General features: G+C 35.9%; 1 protein-coding gene across 1 annotated transcript in view; it reads left to right on the top strand.

Annotated features, from left to right (window-relative positions):
- The window catches only part of WDR44 (WD repeat domain 44), an 88,670-nt gene that overhangs the window by 10,139 nt on the left and 58,713 nt on the right, over positions 1-19,818 (top strand). Inside the window, exon 2 of the mRNA XM_004022399.6 lies at positions 16,953-16,986. Coding sequence (XP_004022448.1) covers positions 16,953-16,986 — 34 coding nt within the window. The remainder of the gene's footprint in view (positions 1-16,952; positions 16,987-19,818) is intronic.

Here is a 19,818-nt window from a genome sequence, read left to right as displayed (position 1 = left end):
TCAGCTAGCAAAAGTGGAATTTCACTAGTTTGTGATACTTAAATGATGATTTTAAATGAAGATGTAAAACATTAGGTCCCTCCCACTTCACTTTTCTAAGCTATAAACATTTTTCGATGATATGTTTTAAACAGGAATTATTAAAATGATGAGGCTGACTCTCCTGCCAGTTGGGTATGTATAATTCACTCTTGAAAACAACAAAAAGCAGTATTTTAAATGCTTTTCTTTTTATACTTTAAAGAAATTGATTATGCTATGGTAGCTAGGTCAGAAAATGACCTTGCTCCTGAAAAAGCTGGAATCCCAGACACTGCTACTACATTTCAAAGGGTATGTTCTTTGTTTTTCTATGTTCTTTCTATGTTCTAAGGGAAAACGCAAGATGTGAGACACTGCTGATTTGGGCTTCTGTGCTTCATCAAAAAGTCTTGATCCAAGATTTTTCTTTTCTGTAATTGTTTTGTAGGTTGTTGTTAGTTGTTTAGACCACATTTTTTTTCCTTTTTTTTTTTTTTTTTGCAGTATAACTCTGGTTCATATTTTTAGCTACAAGTCACTAACTGGAAATGCAGTGTTTCTCCCCGCACCCCCCTTCCTCTTCAGAGGTGTTTTCTAGCAGTCACAATGAATGCATGTGGTGGTTTTTAATATTTTCCAGCTGGTCAAACATTTTGGCTATGAAATTAATGGGAAAAATGCATTCCAGTAGCTAATTAGAAAAATTATATTCTCAATAATTACTATTTAAGGTGGAATAAGGATGAAAAATATTTTTAATAATAAACTTGGCCTACAGATTGTTTTATATAGGTAAGCATTCTAGGTAATTTGAGATTTTTCTAGAATATTTTACCAGGTTTTAAATACACCTTCATTAAAGAATGCAGAAGTAGAAATTCAGATAAATCGTAAAAGTGGAATTTATAAACTAAAATGCTTAATTACTGAAATATGTCGTTTTCTATTATTCATAATATTGAGGGAGAATATGAATAATTAAATGTTACCAGTTACACCAAACTCTCAGTTCAGTGGTTAGTTTACAACTTTCTTTCTCATCAAATCTTTTATCAGAAATAACAGTAATGTTTTGTGTGTGATTTAGTTGTTGTTGTTTTTTGTTCCTCTGCCAATCTTTGGTGATAAGTAGTGAACTCAGAAGGAGAAAAGAATCTCAAAGTCTGAATAATCAGTTCATTGATAATATAATTGATTTGGTTCATTTTTTAAAAAGGGGAGTTGTGACAGTTTCTTTAGTGCCCTTAATTTTTATGTGGGGTGACCTTAGAAGTTACTGGCATTTACTTTTTAATATTAGTACACCAGTGAATGTTTTAGATAACTTAAAAACTATATTAGCACATTAACTTTGATAAAGCTTCTGTAAAGTGACCTGTAGACAAAAATCTTGTTTACTTTCTAAGAAGTAAGTTACAAAGTGATTTAGCATGATTGCATTAGTATTGACTTTTCCAGACAGTCGTAAAATTTAGCCATCTGTTTCTGCTGCAATTTTCTAGAAATTATTTTAAATCATTAATAGATGTGGCTTTAATCTAACCCAGTTTGACAGTTTAGAACGTTGATATAGCTGCCCTACCCTGGAGTTACTGTTTGAATGTGAGTATTTATTGAATGGTTGTAAATGTGCCGGGTAGAATGTTTTTAGTTTAGAATTCTTGAGCAAGTATAGAGAAGTGATTATTCTGTTATTTTATCAATAAATAGATTATCAAGCTGTTCTTTCAGAAATATGACATAAAACTACATGAATTACATAAATCAGTTTTGAAAAATCTGTTTGTCATTTTAGACAATATTTAGTTGCTTAAGGTCCACGTCAGGTTTGTAATTACTTTATATATGACTAGAATTTTATTTCATTATAAAGTTTCCCTTGATTTCATTATAGATCACTTACAAATGTTGCCACAAAACCCACTTTCAGAAAACATAGAAACATTGTGCCAAACTTTCTCACCATCTATTTCTGTTAATACCAGTGATAAAATAGTCATTAGGTATTTTAGACATATTCTGCTTCTTGACTTTCATAGTACTTTAAAATGGCACTTCAAAGAATATTAAAAGTATTAATTCACATCTTGAGGGATTTGGTTAATTCCCTATTGATAACTATCATAAGTATATTCTCCATTTTTTATTAATCTTGTTAATAAGCCAGTATTACCATGTATCAAGGGAAACCTCCTTCTGTGGGGACTTTTATGCTTAGCATATAATCTAGTAAAACTTGCCATAAGAATGTAACTAATTAATAAATACATTTATTAATGATGTATATGCATCAGTGTATACATTTTCATTCCAGTGAATAAATTTTTAAAAACTATGCACTTAGAGCAAGATTTTAAAAAAGTAAAACCCAGTATATTATTCTCTAAATTTGAACTGTTCTTGTTCAACTTGAGGTTTTGTTTTGTTTTTGATTTTTATTTTTGCTTTGTTTTTGTTTTTCTCTTGCCTGGCCTAAGTGGGAAGAAATCCTCATGTCAGTGTTTTGTGAGCACCAGAACCTTTCTGATTACTAGTTTAGACTGAGCACTTTTGTGTTGGTCTTAGTTTGCTATCAGATCTTCATATTTCAGCTTGCTGGGCTTTGGAAATCAAAACCCTTTACTTACTTACTTATTTTAATGGCTAGCTAGGGCCTTATCTATGCTTATCTCCTTTTCACCTCAAGGACCTTAGAATCCCAAACCTTTGTATAGGTGAGCTGTTCTTTGCTCTGCTTGATTCAGTTCATTGATGTACTGCTTAAGCTCATCCTACTTTTATATTTTCCCAATGGCAAAGGCAAAAAAAGGTGGATAAAAACAAAATCAAGCTATGAGGCAATTCTCCACTAAGCCCTTGGTAGTCACCTTCTTATAAGAAAAATGTTTGCCAAGCCACCAGCTTTATTCTCACTGACTCACTCTATACTCCTTCCTTCCGTGTCATTACTCTTTTTAACCTCCTTAAGAGTCTGTCAGGAATTTTGCAACCTGACAAGAGGCTTCTTCAGAGCCAACTACTTTTTTTCCTCAGAACCTAAAATAAAAAACAAGTCCTTTTACTGACAGAAAAAGAAAAGAAGACCTTGTTAGACCATTTTTCTTTGTTGCCCAATTTCATCCAGAAGTCTAGAAATAGGGATGTTAAATGTGAGATCATTCTTACATTTTGTGTAGTGGGTCTTTGAGTTTCTAGTTATTTAGTTGACTGTGAAGCAGGTGTCAGGTTTAGTCTGCACATTCCTTCCTCCCTATTCTCAGAAGGCTTAAAGGTTTGGTTTTTTTTTGTTGTTTGTTTGTTTGTTTTTCAGATAACTCTCAGGTAAGAGGTAAGAGAAACACCAAACCCCAAAGGCAGAAGGATCTGTCTATAGCTAAAGGGTGAAAAACTAGAGGTAGAATGGCTTGTGGGATCTGCCTCTTTGAAATTATAAAAATTCAATGTTCTCTTTTAAAGTGGACCTTTAAGCACCAATTATCCTAAAGCCTTAGTGCATGAGTGATGAATATTTGAGTTTAAAAGTTGGAAAAGGTGATCCAATGATTGCCTAGAGAGAAACCACTTGTTGAAGCTGTGAAAAACAAGTTAGACTCCTGCAGTAGTCAGCCATGTCTATACTTGATTTCAAAATGCAGATTTTGCAGTAAGACAGGGAAGGGAATGCAACTGGCTTCTATTTGAGGAATATAATCTATATGTGTTCTTAATGCACACTTGTATTGATATACCATTCAAATATAGGAGCTATTCGTGCTTCAGGTTGTGGGAAGATGTTGAGACAGAATTGAAAAGCAGGTTCTACCTCATATCGTAGAAGGTTCATTAATTTTCTTGATTAAAAAATATTGAAAAATATCTGAAATATTTCTTATATCTCCTTTATAAAGTGAAAATGAAGTCGCTCAGTCGTGTCCGACTCTTTGTGACCCCATGGACTGTAGCCTATCAGGCTCCTCCTTCCATGGGATTTTCTAGGCAACAGTGCTGGAGTGGATTGCCATTTCCTTCTCCAGGGGATCTTCCTGATCCAGGAATTGAACCCGGGTCTCCTGGGTTGCAGGCAGACGCTTTACCGTCTGAGCCACCAGGGAAGCCCCTATGACATTGTAAATACAGTAACCTAATCCCTTTTTAATGACAACATAATTTTAATGGATATTTATCCAGAAAGTTGACTGCTGATCTTTATTTGACCTATATAGCCTAAGTTCATTTTTAACATGAGGACAGTTTCAAATGATATATCTTTATAAATAATGATTATAAGTCAATTTACATATCAAGGGATTTATCAGTTTGTTACAGTAGCCATCTTGGTTTTTTTGAGGGATTCAATCTAAGGCAAAATAATGAAGCTGTTAATAATACACCTTCCTTTTCTTCACAGAGTGTTTTTGAAAAATGTATATAATAGTGTATATACAATATTTGCATTTGGGCAGGTCTACTGAATGCATTGTCTGGAAAAGCTTTGACTAAATTCACAGATGTTCTATTTTTTCCCCAGTCAGTAAATGCTGTTTAATACTTAGATTAATATTTATACAAGGACATTGGCCATACAAATCCTCCTACTTTGTTCCTTTATCACACACGAACAGATCATAGAATTAATTGTCCACCTAATTAATTTAGGGATAGGGTAGAGTTGCCAGATAAAATACAGGCCTCCCAATTAAACCCCAATTTCAGATAAACATACTTAAACTGGAATTTAATTGAGCTGCCTATATTTATCATTTCTAAATGTGGCAACCCTAGGTGAAGGAGAAGCAGAAGGAGACTAGTAGGTATGGGCATGGTTGTGAGACTTAAATACAACTGAGTATGTAGTGACAGGGGTTGCCTTTATTTACTCTGACATGAATACCGAGATTTTTGCAATGTTAATTTTAAGAGTCCAGCTCTTTTTTTCTTTGTAAGTGCATTCCCGAAAACAGACCTCAGAAATAACAAAACTTAATATATTGTTCAGAGATACATGGCATTTTAAAAATAAGTAAGGGAACAGTAAGTCAGATCTGGGCTAGTGGTTCCCTCTAAGACAAAGGCATCAGAATACGGCACGCAGTAGCTGCTCTGATCCTGATGCTGTTCTCATTCTCAGGTAACCTAGTGAGTCACAGTTTAGTTTGTTTATTGTGCTTCATAATTACATGTACATGCTACATTATACTCTGATACATATCAAATATAGAATAACAGTTTAAAAGTTAAATTAAGACAGACTTCAGTAAGAAAATTAGCCTATGTGCAAAGTTTCACTGCTTATACTTTCTGAAATAAAACCAAAGTCAAAAAAGTCAAGAGGAAGTCATTTCTGTCTTATCTTCCCTGGATTAGCCATCCTTAGGAGAAGGAAATGGCAACCCACTCCAGTGTTCTTGCCTGGAGAATCCCAGGGACGGGGGAGCCTGGTGGGCTGCCGTCTGTGGGGTCACACAGAGTCGGACATGACTGAAGTGACTTAGCAGCAGCAGTATTTTGTATCATCCTACTCAGTTTCTGAAACATTCACCAAATTGGTTTCTCTTTTGGATATGTTCCATTTTATGTTTCTTTTAAAATATGGTATCCCAATGACACATGATATTCTAAAGTGTGTTGTTATTAGTGGGAAGTAGAGTAGAATTTACCCCCCGCCTTGTTCAGGACATAATAGTTTTCTTATGCCTGCCACTGCAGGAGACATAAAAGACACAGGTTCAGTCCCTGGGTCAGGAAGATCCCCTGGAGAAGGAAATGGCAACCCACTCCAGTATTCTTGCCTGGAAAATCCCATGGACAGAGGAACCTGGAGGGCTACAGTCCACGGGGTTGCAAAGAGTCAGACACAACTGAAGTGACTTAGAATGCATGCAGTTCAGCCTAAGATCACACTAGCTCTTTCAGCAGTCATATGCTGAAGTCATAGCAGTCTTTTATGACTCTTTCAGCAGTCATATCACAGCCTTTACTCTGTCTGAGCAACCAACAAAAGTACCTGAGTGTTTTCATGTGATTTGTTAAGTCACATCTCCCCAGTCATGCATTTTGCATTTATCCCTACTACATTACATTCTGTTAAGAACATTTTTGGATACTGTCAGCTAGTATATTCCCTAAGCCCTCCAACTTTGTGCCATCTGTAAATTTGGTAGATATGCCATCAGTTTCTTCGTTTAAGACATTAAGAACATCAAATGAATAGAACATCAAGTAGGATAGAGCACAATAAAAATTAATATTTCCCTATGGTTTTTCATTGATCCATTAATCAGCACACCTTGAATTATGTTTAGCCAGTTACAAGCCCACCTAAGTGTATTCTAGCCTACATCCCTTTGTTGTCTAAAAGGATATCTAGAGAGAATTATAAAAGTACAAATTTTTATACAAAAACATCCAGATTTTTTTGTGTGTACAGTATGCTCTTTATGTTCTAGGCCAGTAACCCTATCAAAAAAGAAAATTAATTTTGCATGTTTGGCCTTCTGTGAATGCTTTTTCTTAAATAAGAGTAACTTTTCCCCACACCTAAGGCCCTTAAACCATTTCATCATGTGTTTAAGAATTTTGCTTGACATGGACATCAAGTGAATCTGTTTATAGTTTGTAGCACTACCTGCTTTCCAGTGTTGACCACCAAAGTTTTCCCTAATATCCTCTTCCATACTCTGATTCTTCAGAGATTTTAGAGATTAAACTCTATAAATTCTCAGCTTTTGCTAGGATATAGTTTGTCTGGGATAGAAGAACTGAACTCTTATCTCTTCGAATGCTTTGGAATTCGATTTCCTCATTCTATAATTTATTTTTCCCTTTCTGGTTTGACTATCGGCAATCTTAATTGGAAAGAAAAAGAATCGATATATCTTTCACATATGTACATTCAGTCAAATCATGTCTGGTTTGATAGCCTACCCGACTTCTCTGTCCATGGGATTCTCCAGGCAAGAATAATGGAGTGGGCTGCCATTTCCTTCACCACGGAATCTTCTTGACCCAGGGGTCAAACCTGCGTCTCCTGCTTTGGCAGGCGGATTCTTTACCATTTGAATCACCAGGGAAGCCCAGCCTATCACATTATATAATTTATCCACGTATAAGCAGACTGCAGTTTATTTTTGTTATTCTTGTTAATATAAATTAAAATAATGAAAAACTGTCTCTGATATTTTTTAAATCTTCTCACATTCTGAGCAACAGGCTTTCTGATACTGTTCTTATAGGTTTTTGTACTTTTCCTTGGATACGTGTCCATTCCATCCCTCCAATTTCTTCTGCATGTTCTCCTTTAAAGTATTCCTTATGACACATCGCCATGGAGATGCAGTCAACAAAATTCAGACAATGAGAAATTCTGCAGGGTGAACAACCTAGTGTCTTTGTTTGTTTTAGACTTATTTAAAGAGCTGTTTTAGATTCACAGCAAAACTGAGAGAAAGATACAGAGATTTCCCACACACCTCTCCCCCAATACATGTATAGTCTCCCCGATTATCAACATGCCCTCGCCAGAGTGGTACATTGTTATGGCTGATAAACCTCCATTGACACAGCATAATCACCTAAAATCCAGTTTCCCTTAGGGTTCACTTTTGGTGGTGTAGGTTCTATGGTTTTGGATAACTGCATAATAGCATGTAGCCATCATTATAGTATCGTACACAATAGTTTCACCGCCCCAAAAAAATCATCTTTAGGATGAACAGCCTAGTTTCTCGATACATGAACTGCAAGAAATAAAAAAATGAAACCTACTGATTGAAAGAGACATATCAACTGATTATGGCACATGACGCTTATTTGGATATTGATTGAAATGGACCAACTGTAAAAAAAAATTTGAGACTATCTGAGAAATCTGAATGTTTACTGTATATAATAAAGAATTGCTAAATTTGATAATAGTGTTATAATTAGATACATATTGAACTTTTTATGGGTAAAGATTAAATAATTTCTGAGATTTGCTTCAAAATAATCTGGCAAGGGAGTGAGGGAGGCAAATTGATATTGATCACTATTGACCATGATCAACATTTTATACATGTGGGTTCATAATATTATCCCAGTTTTGTACATGCTTGAAATAGCCATAACTAAAGGTTGGAAAAACTGCCCCAAAATATTTTTTATGGTCACATACATTGTTACTGGCAGATTCACAACTAAAACTCAGGTATCCCGATTCCAGTTCATGTTCTTTTACTAGGTAGCTAAACTTATAGCCTTTCTACTTTGAGGTTGGTGTCATGGTGCCCTTTCAGTCTTTGGGAACCCCCAAATCTTCGGTGGAAAATTTGTGGTGGCACTTCTAGATAAAAAACTTTAATAAATGGCCAGTTTCACTTGACCAGCTACCTGACCGTTTAAAAGTAGGAAGGGATTTTAGACTTCTTGGGGTAGACTGACAGGCTGCATGTGTTCTTCAAGTCAGTAAAGAGACCCGGGTCCTAGACCTAATCAGACCCTCATCTTAGCATAGCTCTAGGAGAGCGTGGGAAAAGGCTATGGCACCCCACTCCAGTACTCTTGCCTGGAAAATCCCATGGACAGGGGAGCCTGGTAGGCGGCAGTCCATGGGGTCTCGAAGAGTTGGACACGACTGAGCGACTTCACTTTCACTTTTCACTTTCATGCATTGGAGAAGGAAATGGCAACCCACTCCAGTGTTCTTGCCTGGAGAATCCCAGGGACAGGGAGCCTGGTGGGCTGCCGTCTGTGGGGTCGCACAGAGTTGGACATGACTGAAGAGACTTAGCAGCAGCAGCAGGAGAGCATGACCTTGTCTGCCTTGTTCACTACTTTCCAACCAGTGCCTAGCACTGTGCTGGTACGAGGTAAGCAGTAGGTATATGTTGAATGAAGGTATTAATTTAACCTTCAGCCTTGTTTTCCTCACATGAAATGAGACAGTGGTCTAAATGAGCCTTCCTTCAAACACTGAAAAAATAAATGTTCTTACCTTCTTACTGATTAAAAAAAATCCTTTTAGGACTTTGAAAAGAATTACTGTAAATTTCTTTTTAACACTAGGTAATATCTATAGGTATTATGCTCACTTTTAACACCTGGGACAGAAAAATCACAGTTATGTTGTATCAAAATCCCTTAAAAGTAGCCTCTGCATTTTCTGTTGGATTGATTTTATTTCTATTAAGTGAATGAATATGATCCCGGGTCTCCTGCATTGCAGGCGGATTCTTTACCAGCTGAGCTATGAGGGAAGCCCACTGTTCTCAACATTAGTAAATTAGAGAGTCAGGTTTATTAGCAAGTTGCAAAATCAAGCTCAGGCTTCCCAGGTGGCTCAGCGTTAAGGAATCCACCTGCCAATACAGGAGACACGGGTTCAATCCCTGAATCGGGGAAATCCTCCCGAGAAGGAAATGGCAACCCACTCCAGTATCCTTGCCTGGGAAATCCCATGAACAGAGGAACCTGGGGGGTACAGTCCATTGGGTTGCAAAGATTAGGACACAACTTAGCGACTCAAAAACAACAACAAAATCAAGCTAAGAGAGTTATAAATAAAATATTGCATTGCTTGCATATTTTGAGTTGAATGCAGTATTATTGAAAGGATTTGACATTTTGCTTTCTATGGAAACTTAGTGAACAGCTTTTAGATAAGTTGTAATTATTGTCGTCAGATCCAAATCCCAGTGATTAGCACCTACCTTTGGAAGTAATGACCTTATTATTCTAATAAAATTTTACCTGAAGTGTCTGAGAGTTATCACTAGATCAGGTCAGAGTTAATAAAAGAAAAAATAATTCCTTTACTCCTCTGCAAAATGACCAGAGCAATGTTTTGATGCCATGTAACATTTTAAAAATAATGTTGTGTAGATACTAAACTGCATTGGTGGTGGTGGTTCAATTGCTGTCATTTTCAACTCTGCAACCCTGTGGACTGCAGTACGCCAGGCTCCTCTGTCCTCCACTATCTCTTGGAGTTTGCTCAGATTCATGTCCACTGATTTGTGGTGCTATCTAACCATCTCATCCTCTGCTATCCCCTTCTCCTTTTGCCTTCAATCCTTCCCAGCATCAGGGTCTTTTCCAATTAGTCAGCTTTTTGTATCCGGTGACCAAAGTATTGGAGCTTCAACATCAATCCTTCCAATGAATATTCAGGACTGATTACCTTTATGATTGACTGGTTTGAGCTCCTTGAAGTCCAAGGGACTCTTCAAGAATCTTCTCCAACACCATAATTTGAAAGCATCAATTCTTTGGCACTCAGCCTTCTTTATGGTCCAACTCTCACATCCATATATGACTACTGGAAGAACCATAGCATTGAGTATATGGACCTTTGTTGGCAAAGTAATGTCTCTACTTTTTAATGTACAGTCTGGGTTTGTCATAACTTTCCTTCCAAGGAGCAAGCGTCTTTTAATTTCATGGCTGCAGTCACCATCTCCAGTGATTTTGGAGCCCAAGAAAATAAAACTTGTCACTGCTTCCCATCACTGAAGTGATGGGACTGGATGCCAATGATCTTAGTTTTTTAAATGTTGAGTTTTAAGCCAGCTTTTTCGCCTTCTTCTTTTGCCCTCAAGAGGCTCTTTAGTTCCTCTTCCCTTTCTGCCATTAGAGTGGTATCATTTGTATATCTGAGGTTATTGATACTTCTCCCAGAAATCTTGATTCCAGCTTGATGGCATTTTGCATGATGTTCTCTGCATACAGGTTAAATAAGCAGGGTGACAATAAACAGCCTTGACATACTCCTTTCCCGATTTGGATGCAATATGTTGTTCCATGTCCAGTTCTAACTGTTGCTTCTTGACCTGCATACAGATTTCTCTGGAGACGGATAAGGTGGTCTGCTATTCCTGTGTCTAAGAATTTTACAGTTTGTTGTGATCCACACAGTCAAAGTCTTTAGAGTAGTCAATGAAGCAGAAGTAGATGTTTTTCTGGAATTTCCTTACTTACTCTGTGATCCAACAGGTGTTGGCAATTTGATCTCTGGTTTCTCTGCCTTTTCTAAATCCAGCTTGTACAGAAGTTCTCAGTTCACATACTGCAGAAGCCTAGCTTGAAGGATTTTGAGCATAACCTTACTAGTATGTGAAATGAATGCAATTGTAGGGTAGCTTGAAAATTCTTTGGCATTTCCCTTCTTTGGGATTGGATGAGAAACTGACCTTTTCTAGTTCTGTGCCCACTGCTGAGCATCCCAAATTTGCTGACATATTGAGTGCAGCACTTCAACAGTGTCATCTTTTAGGATTTTAAATAATTCAGCTGGAATTCTATCACCTCCACTACCTTTGTTCATAGTAATGCTTCGTAAGGGCCACTTGACTTCACACTCCAGATCTCTGTCTGTAGGTGAGTAACCACACCATCGTAGTTATCCTGGTCATTAAGACCTTTTTTGTGTAGTTCTTCTGTGTATTCTTCTACCTCTTAATCTCTTCTGCTTCTGTTACATCCTTACTGTTTGGTACTGAACACAAATACCCTAGCTGCAAAAGGAAAACTCTAGAATTAAAATGCTAAATGGATAGGAATGGGAGAAAGCATCTGTCACACATTGATTTATATTCAAACATGAGGTTTGTTAGTATAAACTCAATGTAGTGAGTGCATGAAATTAACTTTTTACAGAAAACAGGATATAATGAATTAAAATATCCTATCTGTACTATAAGTTGCTGAAATGCTAACCTTAAAATTGCTTTTATATTCAAAACCTGAGTGCAAGCTACACTAAAAATTAGCATTTGATCTGTAAGCCATGTGGGGTTTTTTTTTTTTGTTGTTTGTTTGTTTAGTAGAATACCAGTATTTTTTTAACTTAGACTCTGTTTTGAGGCTGTTTCAGAAATTGTTTGTTTTCATGTTTAGTACCATTGATAGACATTGTCTTTAATTTCAGAAGCTATGCTGCAAAATCAAAGATTTACTGAATTTGTAATTAGTAAGAATATGTTGGAAGATTCTTTTTATGCTATTAGGTGATGAAGGTAGTTTCGCCCATTAAAGTCATATTTTTGTTCAGCTTTGTAAGAAGCACATTTCTTATTTCAATGAAGCTTTGTTAATCATATATTTAAATACGTCAAAAATATTTCATTTAAAAATAACCTATAGTAAAAACTTTTGAAATGAAAATTGAACTTTTGAAGTTCTCATTTTGGTTTCTAAAAGTTTTGTTTAAATGTGTAGTAAACTACCAATACTTAAATATATCTACCTGTTACTTTGGTTTTCTTAAAGATTTCTCACACTTATGGGATGTAATAAAAATGACTTTATTTACATTTTTATGGGAAAATTGGGAATTTTTATGGGAAGAATTACTAACCTTAACCTTTAAACAGGAGGAATCTAATATTTAGTATCTACAGAAAATTTTGAAGGAGTATTTTTCTAGTTAACTAGATGTATCAGAGTATTTGGGGCTTCCCTGGTGGCTCAGATGGTAAAGTGTCTGCCCGCAATGCGAGAGACCCGGGTTCGATTCCTGGGTCGGGAAGATCCCCTGGAGAAGGAAATGACAACCCACTCCAGCACTCTTGCCTGGAAAATCCCATGGACGGAGGAGCCTGATAGGCTACAGTCCACGGGGTCTCAAAGAGTCGGACACGACGGAGCAACTTCACTTCACTTCACTTCTGTCAGAGTATTTACCAGACATTTCTGGATGTTTGTGTGTGTGTGCTGGATTATGTCCATGTTTCCTATGATGTATCTCAAATTTAAGGAAAGTCAGAGGGTATAAAATTTAGATCATTAATCATAGTATAAAAATTACATCTTCACTCCCAAACTAATGAAGGGTTTCAAAATAAACTTTCCTAAAATTACAGAACTCTGAAAACCCTTGCATAAAAGTCTTGCAGCTAGTTGGTTGGGAAAGCCAAGAGTAGAACGAAATTTTCTTGATCTAGTCCCTTATTTCTCTTGTCCCCAAACTTAAACATGAATAAATTGTCTTTAGGCACATAATCACTCTGAAATAGTATAATATTATCTCTACTTTGAATGTATAGACTGAGTTACAGAGAGGAGTTGAATGGTTGTCTAGGGAGATCCTCATAATATCTGGATTCTTTCTTTACCCTACAATTCCATTTTTAAAAACCCAGTTTCCCAGACTAAATGCAAAAGATAGAAAGGGAGGGGGAGGAGAGCTTTTAAAGGCAGGCACATGGCCAACTGTATAAAGTGACCACTTCCATTGAGGAGGGAGATGTAAAGCTATAAAACCCAGACATTTCAAGCATGGTAGCCTAGGGTCCTATAATGTGAAGGCACATAAATCCTCTGTGCCTTACAGTCCCTGGAGGGCGTTACTGTATTAAAATATAGTGTAGTATTTGAGCATAATTATTCTGAGTCAGTAGCAAAGGGAAAAATGTATATCCTTTAAGAAGGTATTTTCAAGGGCAAGATTACTGAAATGGCAAGGCTTAGCCTATAATGTACTTATTTAAGAGCTGCTTTTGAAATTTGAAATTCAAAAATAATTACAACACTTTCAGAAGTTTGGCACTGAAAAGAGAAGCTTCATTTCTCTGGCAGTTTTCTATATGGAACATTTCATTATTTTATTTCCTAGCAGTGCCAAATCAATTAGATGTTAATTGTAGTTGTTAAAGGCAGATCAGGATTCAAGCCTATGACTTAATTAGTTTAGTCCAACCCAAGAAGCAAGGCTAATTACCTTTACTTTGGTGTTCATTCACATCACTGCTTAGAATATTCTCATAACTGTCATCTTTTAAGGCTTTACACAGAAAAAAGGCAACATTGCAATGTAGTTGGGAGAGTGGACCCTAGAGTCAGACTGCCTAGGGTCTGGCCCAGTTATTTACTAGCAGTGCAGTTACCCATCTGACCCAAGCTTCAGGGTTTTTTTTGTGTGTGTATGTAAAATAGGGAAGGTAATATAACTTATACCTCATTGGAAAGTTGCGAGGACTAAAGAAGCTAAAGCAATCAAGTCTTAGCAGTTTTTGGCACATGCTTAATAACTGATGGCCATTGTGTAATTGTTATTACAAGGCCCCTATTAAGAATTTTTCATGTGGGAATACTGAATAATGATTTACTGTTTCTTATGGTGAAATGAATTGTTGTTTCCACATTTTGGCACATGATACAAATCATTTTAGCTAACTTTGCAAATTATAAATATGCTTTCATGTTTTACTAGGTGCTTATGTTCTATAAATGGATGAAAAAATTTATCACAAAAAATTCTGGTTTTACAGACTACCTGTTAAAGACAAGTTCAGGCTTAATCAGACTGGAAGAAGCTACAAAATATTTTACTATCTACCAAAACCTTAACAACCTTTTAATATTTACATTATGTTTCAAACATGAGTGGCTTTTCTTATTAGTTTTTTGTTTAATGACATCACAAAATGCAAGCAGGATCCCATTTTAATCCCCAGCTCAGTATAATCTGGTGTTTTTCATGTTCCCTGTTGTTAAATAGGCTGGAGCTTTATGGGCTGTAGGGTATCTTTTCTGTATCCAGAAATTGGTCTCAGGCTGCTCACTACTGACAGACTGCCAAAGTCCCTTGGAGAAACTTGGTGACACTCATTATTTGTGAGTTTCAATGGAGCAATTCAAAGCTGCTGAGGAAAGAAACTACAGCTTATTGTGTGTGCCCCATGTGCTCTCTCACTTAATCCTATGAAGTGTAGATGGTTTTACCCCTTTTCCAAAGGAGGAGATTGAGGCTTGGAGAAATTAAATGAATTGATCAAGATCACACATAAGGTAAACGGCAGAAACAATATTCAAGCAACATCTATCTGCACATGTTCTTTTCACTACATTTCCTTGGCTCTCAAAAGTAATAAATTACTTTTTATAGTTTGTACATGGTTATATGTAAAGCTCCACCAGAACCAATCAGAACTGTTTCCTTGTATGTCAACAACTGATCTATAACTTAGAGCCCTTTATGAAACCAGTTACATGCAAGAGAGAAAAATGTGGTACCCTATTCTGTTGTTTGTTTGTTTGTTTGTTTGTTTTTTGACAGCTAAAAAACCTGATCAGATTTCTCAAAGGGGAAGTCATGAGGAAGGAAGATTTTCTTTTCCTTTCCTTCTCTACCTTATATGGGGCTTAAGGTTTTTTAAAAAATCTTACTTCCTCTTGTCTCTATACCTATGTGATAGGTGATTTTCTTCTTGGTTGGAATTCAGAATATGTGCTACATGGGAATTTGAGCCTCTTCAAGGTTTTTTGTTTTTGCTTTTTAAACTTTTGTTATTAATTTGATTGCACTTGTATTATTTTACACATTCTTTGTGTAGAATCTTGACTCCTTATTTAAAAATTGGAATAGCCTTGGTCCTAATCACCTCTGGATAAACAGGATTTTGTTACAGAGCAGTATATGTTTGCCAGGGAAAACAAATAATTGGGGATAAAAAAAAAATTTGTTCCTGGAAATTATCCTTTATTAAGATGAAATTATATTGTCCAGGCTCTGCAATTAAATAGGCAGGCACTATTTTATACAGCTACCTTCTTTTTTTTTCTAAACAAGCTTTAAAAACCCCTAAACTAGGATTGTGTCTTAATCATTTTCCTACCCTTAGTCTCTGATAGATAGTGTTTCATAAATGTTCATTGAATAAAGGGGTTGATTTTCTATTGAATGGCAAAAGTAACTTTTTAATCACACTTTTGATTAGAGGTCAAAGATTACTCAATTTGGCATATGAGAAGCTTGGTAGTAGGACTTGATGCTTCTCTTGATTCTGCCCCTAAGTAAATATGTGACATTGGGGAAAGCCATTTAGTCTCTCAGCTCCTCAGTTTCTCTACCTATAAAAAGAGCCTCTATGGCTAGATAGATCTTGAAGGCACCTTTCTGCACAAAATTGTATCATCCGTGATTGCTGCATTTAAAAAATTTAGAAATGGCTTATTAAATATTTATGATTTAAAAGCTTCTTAGTGTGTAACCCTGAAATATAATAAGCAGCTGTAAGGGTATGTCACTTTCATGTTTTGAAGCAGGTATCAAATTGTTCCTATTTGAAGAAAAATGTAGGGGGTGAAAATGATTGGTGAAAAGTTACTTTTTAAAATTATCATATCTAAAGTAGCCTGTATTTAAGAATAGAGTTTTGTTGTAGTAAAAAAACAAACCAAAAAAGAGCTATGAACAAAAATGGGTTCTCTCTCTTCAAAAGTAACGTAAATGTCTGATGCATATGAAACTTCATCCATTGGGCTTCCCTTTGTGGCTCAGCTGGTAAAGAATACCCTGCAATGTGGGAAACCTGGGTTTGATCCCTGGGTTGGGAAGATCCCATGGAGAAGGGAAAGGCTACCCACTCCAGTATTCTCGCCTGGAGAATTCCATGGGCTCTATAGTCTGTGGGGTTGCAAAGAATAGGACACAACTGAGACTTTCACTTCACTTCACGTCACTATAAATCGAAGAAGCACAAATTAAGACAGCAGTGAAATATACTTTTGCCTATTGAATTTTCTAAACATTTAAAAATAGCACTCATTTTTGGCAAGGTTATTAAGAAACAGAGATGTAGAGCAATGGGAGTGCAAATTGGCACAACTGTTCTAGAGAGCAATTTGAGTATCTCCAAAAGCTGAAAAGCATGTATACTTTTGAGCTGCATTTCCACTTCTAAAGAAATTTGTGGAAGAGTACAAAATTATATTCATATTAATGCTAATTATAGTTATATATCTAGGAAGACAAAAGATACAAACTCAGATCTCTTGGTGGTAAGACTATGGGTCACTTTAATTTTCTTCTTTACTTTTTTATGTTTTCTACATCTTCTGTGTGTACAGAAGAGTTTTCTAAATGACAAAATATATAAATGTTTTTAAAAATATGGGCTTGCCTTTAATGAGTGTATAGAAGGATTTCCCTTCTCATGGCTACTATTCAACACCTTCTTGCTTTTATTTCTGAACAGGTATCCAGGAAAAGTTGGGATTTCAGCTTTAAAGGTAAGTTGTTCTTTGTGAAAGTCATGAATGTATTTCTACAAATCGCATACACTTTTCATTCATTTTTCTCTTTTTTATGTAATTTTTCATTTTCTGCTTTTGCTTTCTATTACTTAATTTTTGCTAAGTAATATTATCATTGTATCTTACTTGAGGTGTGATTAAGTATTCTAGAAATACCTAGTTAAATACTGTACTATAAGGAAGGGAATATAAGTCTTTTGTAGATTTCTATTTTGTAATTTTTATTTGGTTTATAATTTTTAGAATAAAGGAACACTTGTATTCGTGTGTGTGTATATTTTATAAAGTAACCAAAACACTTGTGTGTTTATTATGGACGCATGTATTGGTATCATAACTATATATAAAAATCAATCCTAGCCTTATATTCAAGCAAAGAAATTTGATACTGAGAAATTATGCCAATGAGAACCATTTTAAATACAGGAATATCACCAAACAGAACTATTTACATCAAATAGACTATATACTGTATGTGCATGTTTGTATATGGTGGTGTTTGTGTGTATGTCTGTACATATGTATGTATAATCTCAAACATGCTATATATTTTTTTTTCAGTTCCAGTGTCTCTACCTTCTATTTTATATACATTGAATATGATATCTTTGATAAATTATGGGATATTCATATGGGATATTCTATACAGTGGTTATGAATGAATTAGTTATATACAATAACATGGATCAATTTTAGCACTGTGGTGTTGAGTTGGTGGGGAAACAAGTCACAGAAAAATATGTGCAGTAAGATTCCATTTATATTAAGTCTCAAAACATGCAAAATTAAAGCATATATTGTTTAGAGATATAAGCAGAAGAAAACTAAAGAACAGCAAGGAATGATCAACACAAAGTTTAGAATATCAGTCATCTCTGAGGGGGGAAAGAATGTAATGGAAATAGAGAAGGATATACAGGAGACTTGAAAGCTAATAATAAGACTTTTTATTAAACTGAGTACTTAAGAAAGGTTATATCATAATTCCTTAGTCCTTATATGTTATAAAAATCCTTTTATATTACCTATTTAATAAAACCATTTAAAACATAATACATGGACAAGGTTAAAGTTCACTCAGTGCAAAAAGAAGATGGTTGAAATTGTAGCTTCCCTCCCATTCCTCACCCTCCACCTCCCAGTCCCCTATCCACAGACTGTTGCTGGTTATGCTTGTAGATTTTAAAAGCCACTTAGATCATAAGATATTTTTAGGTTATCACAAATAGGTTTGGGGAATTTATTTTATCTCAGTAATTATAGATTGTCCTTAGCTTGAATAAAATTAGGTAGCAAATGTACATATTTAGTAAATAAAGATGAAGTTAGATATTTGGGTTTTTTTTTTACTTTTTATATTGAAATAATTATAGAGTCACAGAAAGCTGCAAAGATAGTACAGAGAAGTCCTATTTATCCTTCACCTATTTTCCCAGTGGTTATGTCTTAAATATAGTATAATATCAAAACCAAGAATTTGACATCAGTACAGTGTAAGTGTATAGTCCTGTGTCAGTTTATTACTTATGTATATTTGTATAACCACCACCACAATCAAGATGAGATTTTATCACCACAGAGATCTTCCTTTATAAAATCATACCCACCACCTCCCCCACAATCATCCTTAATCCCAGACAGCCACTGATCTGCTTTCCATCTCTATAATTTTGTCATTTGAGAATGACCTAAAAATTGAATCATATAGTATGTAACCTTTTGAGATTGGCTCAATTGATCCATCCAAGTTGTTGCCTGTATCAATGGTTTATTTCTTTTTGTTGTTAAGTAATATTCTATGATGTGGATGTACATGGGTTACTGAGTGCTCATTATGTATAACAGCATATCTGTTGATATCTTAAGCAGTGTAAAGAAAAGTTTGATATAGTCCCGGCTTTTGATGACTTTACAAGCTCACAGAAGAGAAGGGATGATAGATGAGGTATTGATATTTGTAGACTAGAATAGATCTTAAGTACTACAAGGAGTTTGGAGGAGAAATGGAAAGATAGAGCAATGGTGAGGGCAGTGTTACCTGGGATAGCAGAGAAAAGTTTTTGGGAGGAGATAGAACTTGTGTTAGGCTTTGAAAATTGGGAGATATTTACATAGGTAGATAGAGAAAAAATGGGAAAGCATTATATCTTAGGCGCAGCCATGAAATTAAAAGACGCTTACTCCTTGGAAGGAAAGTTATGACCAACCTAGATAGCATATTCAAAAGCAGAGACATTACTTTGCCAACAAAGGTCTGTCTAGTCAAGGCTATGGTTTTTCCAGTGGTCATGTATGGATATGAGAGTTGGACTGTGAAGAAAGCTGAGCGCCAGAGAATTGATGTTTTTGAACTGTGGTGTTGGAGAAGACTCTTGAGAGTCCCTTGGACTGCAAGGAGATCCAGCCAGTCCATTCTAAAGGAGCTCAGTCCTGGGTGTTCTTTGGAAGGAATGATGCGAAAGCTGAAACTCCAATACTTTGGCCACCTCATGCGAAGAGTGACTCATTGGAAAAGACTCTGATGCTGGGAGGGATTGGGGGCAGGAGGAGAAGGGGACGACAGAGGATGAGATGGCTGGATGGCATCACGGACTTGATGAACGTGAGTCTGAGTGAACTCCAGGAGTTGGTGATGGACAGGGAGGCCTGGCATGCTGTGATTCATGGGGTCACAAAGAGTCGGACACGACTGAGCGACTGAACTGAACTGAATAATATGAACTAGATAGTATGCAGAGGAGAGAATTTGATGGGAGTGTTGAAAGACTGGTGTGACCAACGTAAACATTTCAGTGGTGGAATGTTGGA

This window comes from Ovis aries, chromosome X, assembly GCF_016772045.2.
Source record: "Ovis aries strain OAR_USU_Benz2616 breed Rambouillet chromosome X, ARS-UI_Ramb_v3.0, whole genome shotgun sequence".
In the NCBI taxonomy this organism is placed as follows: domain Eukaryota; kingdom Metazoa; phylum Chordata; class Mammalia; order Artiodactyla; family Bovidae; genus Ovis; species Ovis aries.
The sequence above is the reverse complement of the archived record's forward strand: the minus strand, read 5'-3'. Positions and strand labels throughout refer to the sequence as shown.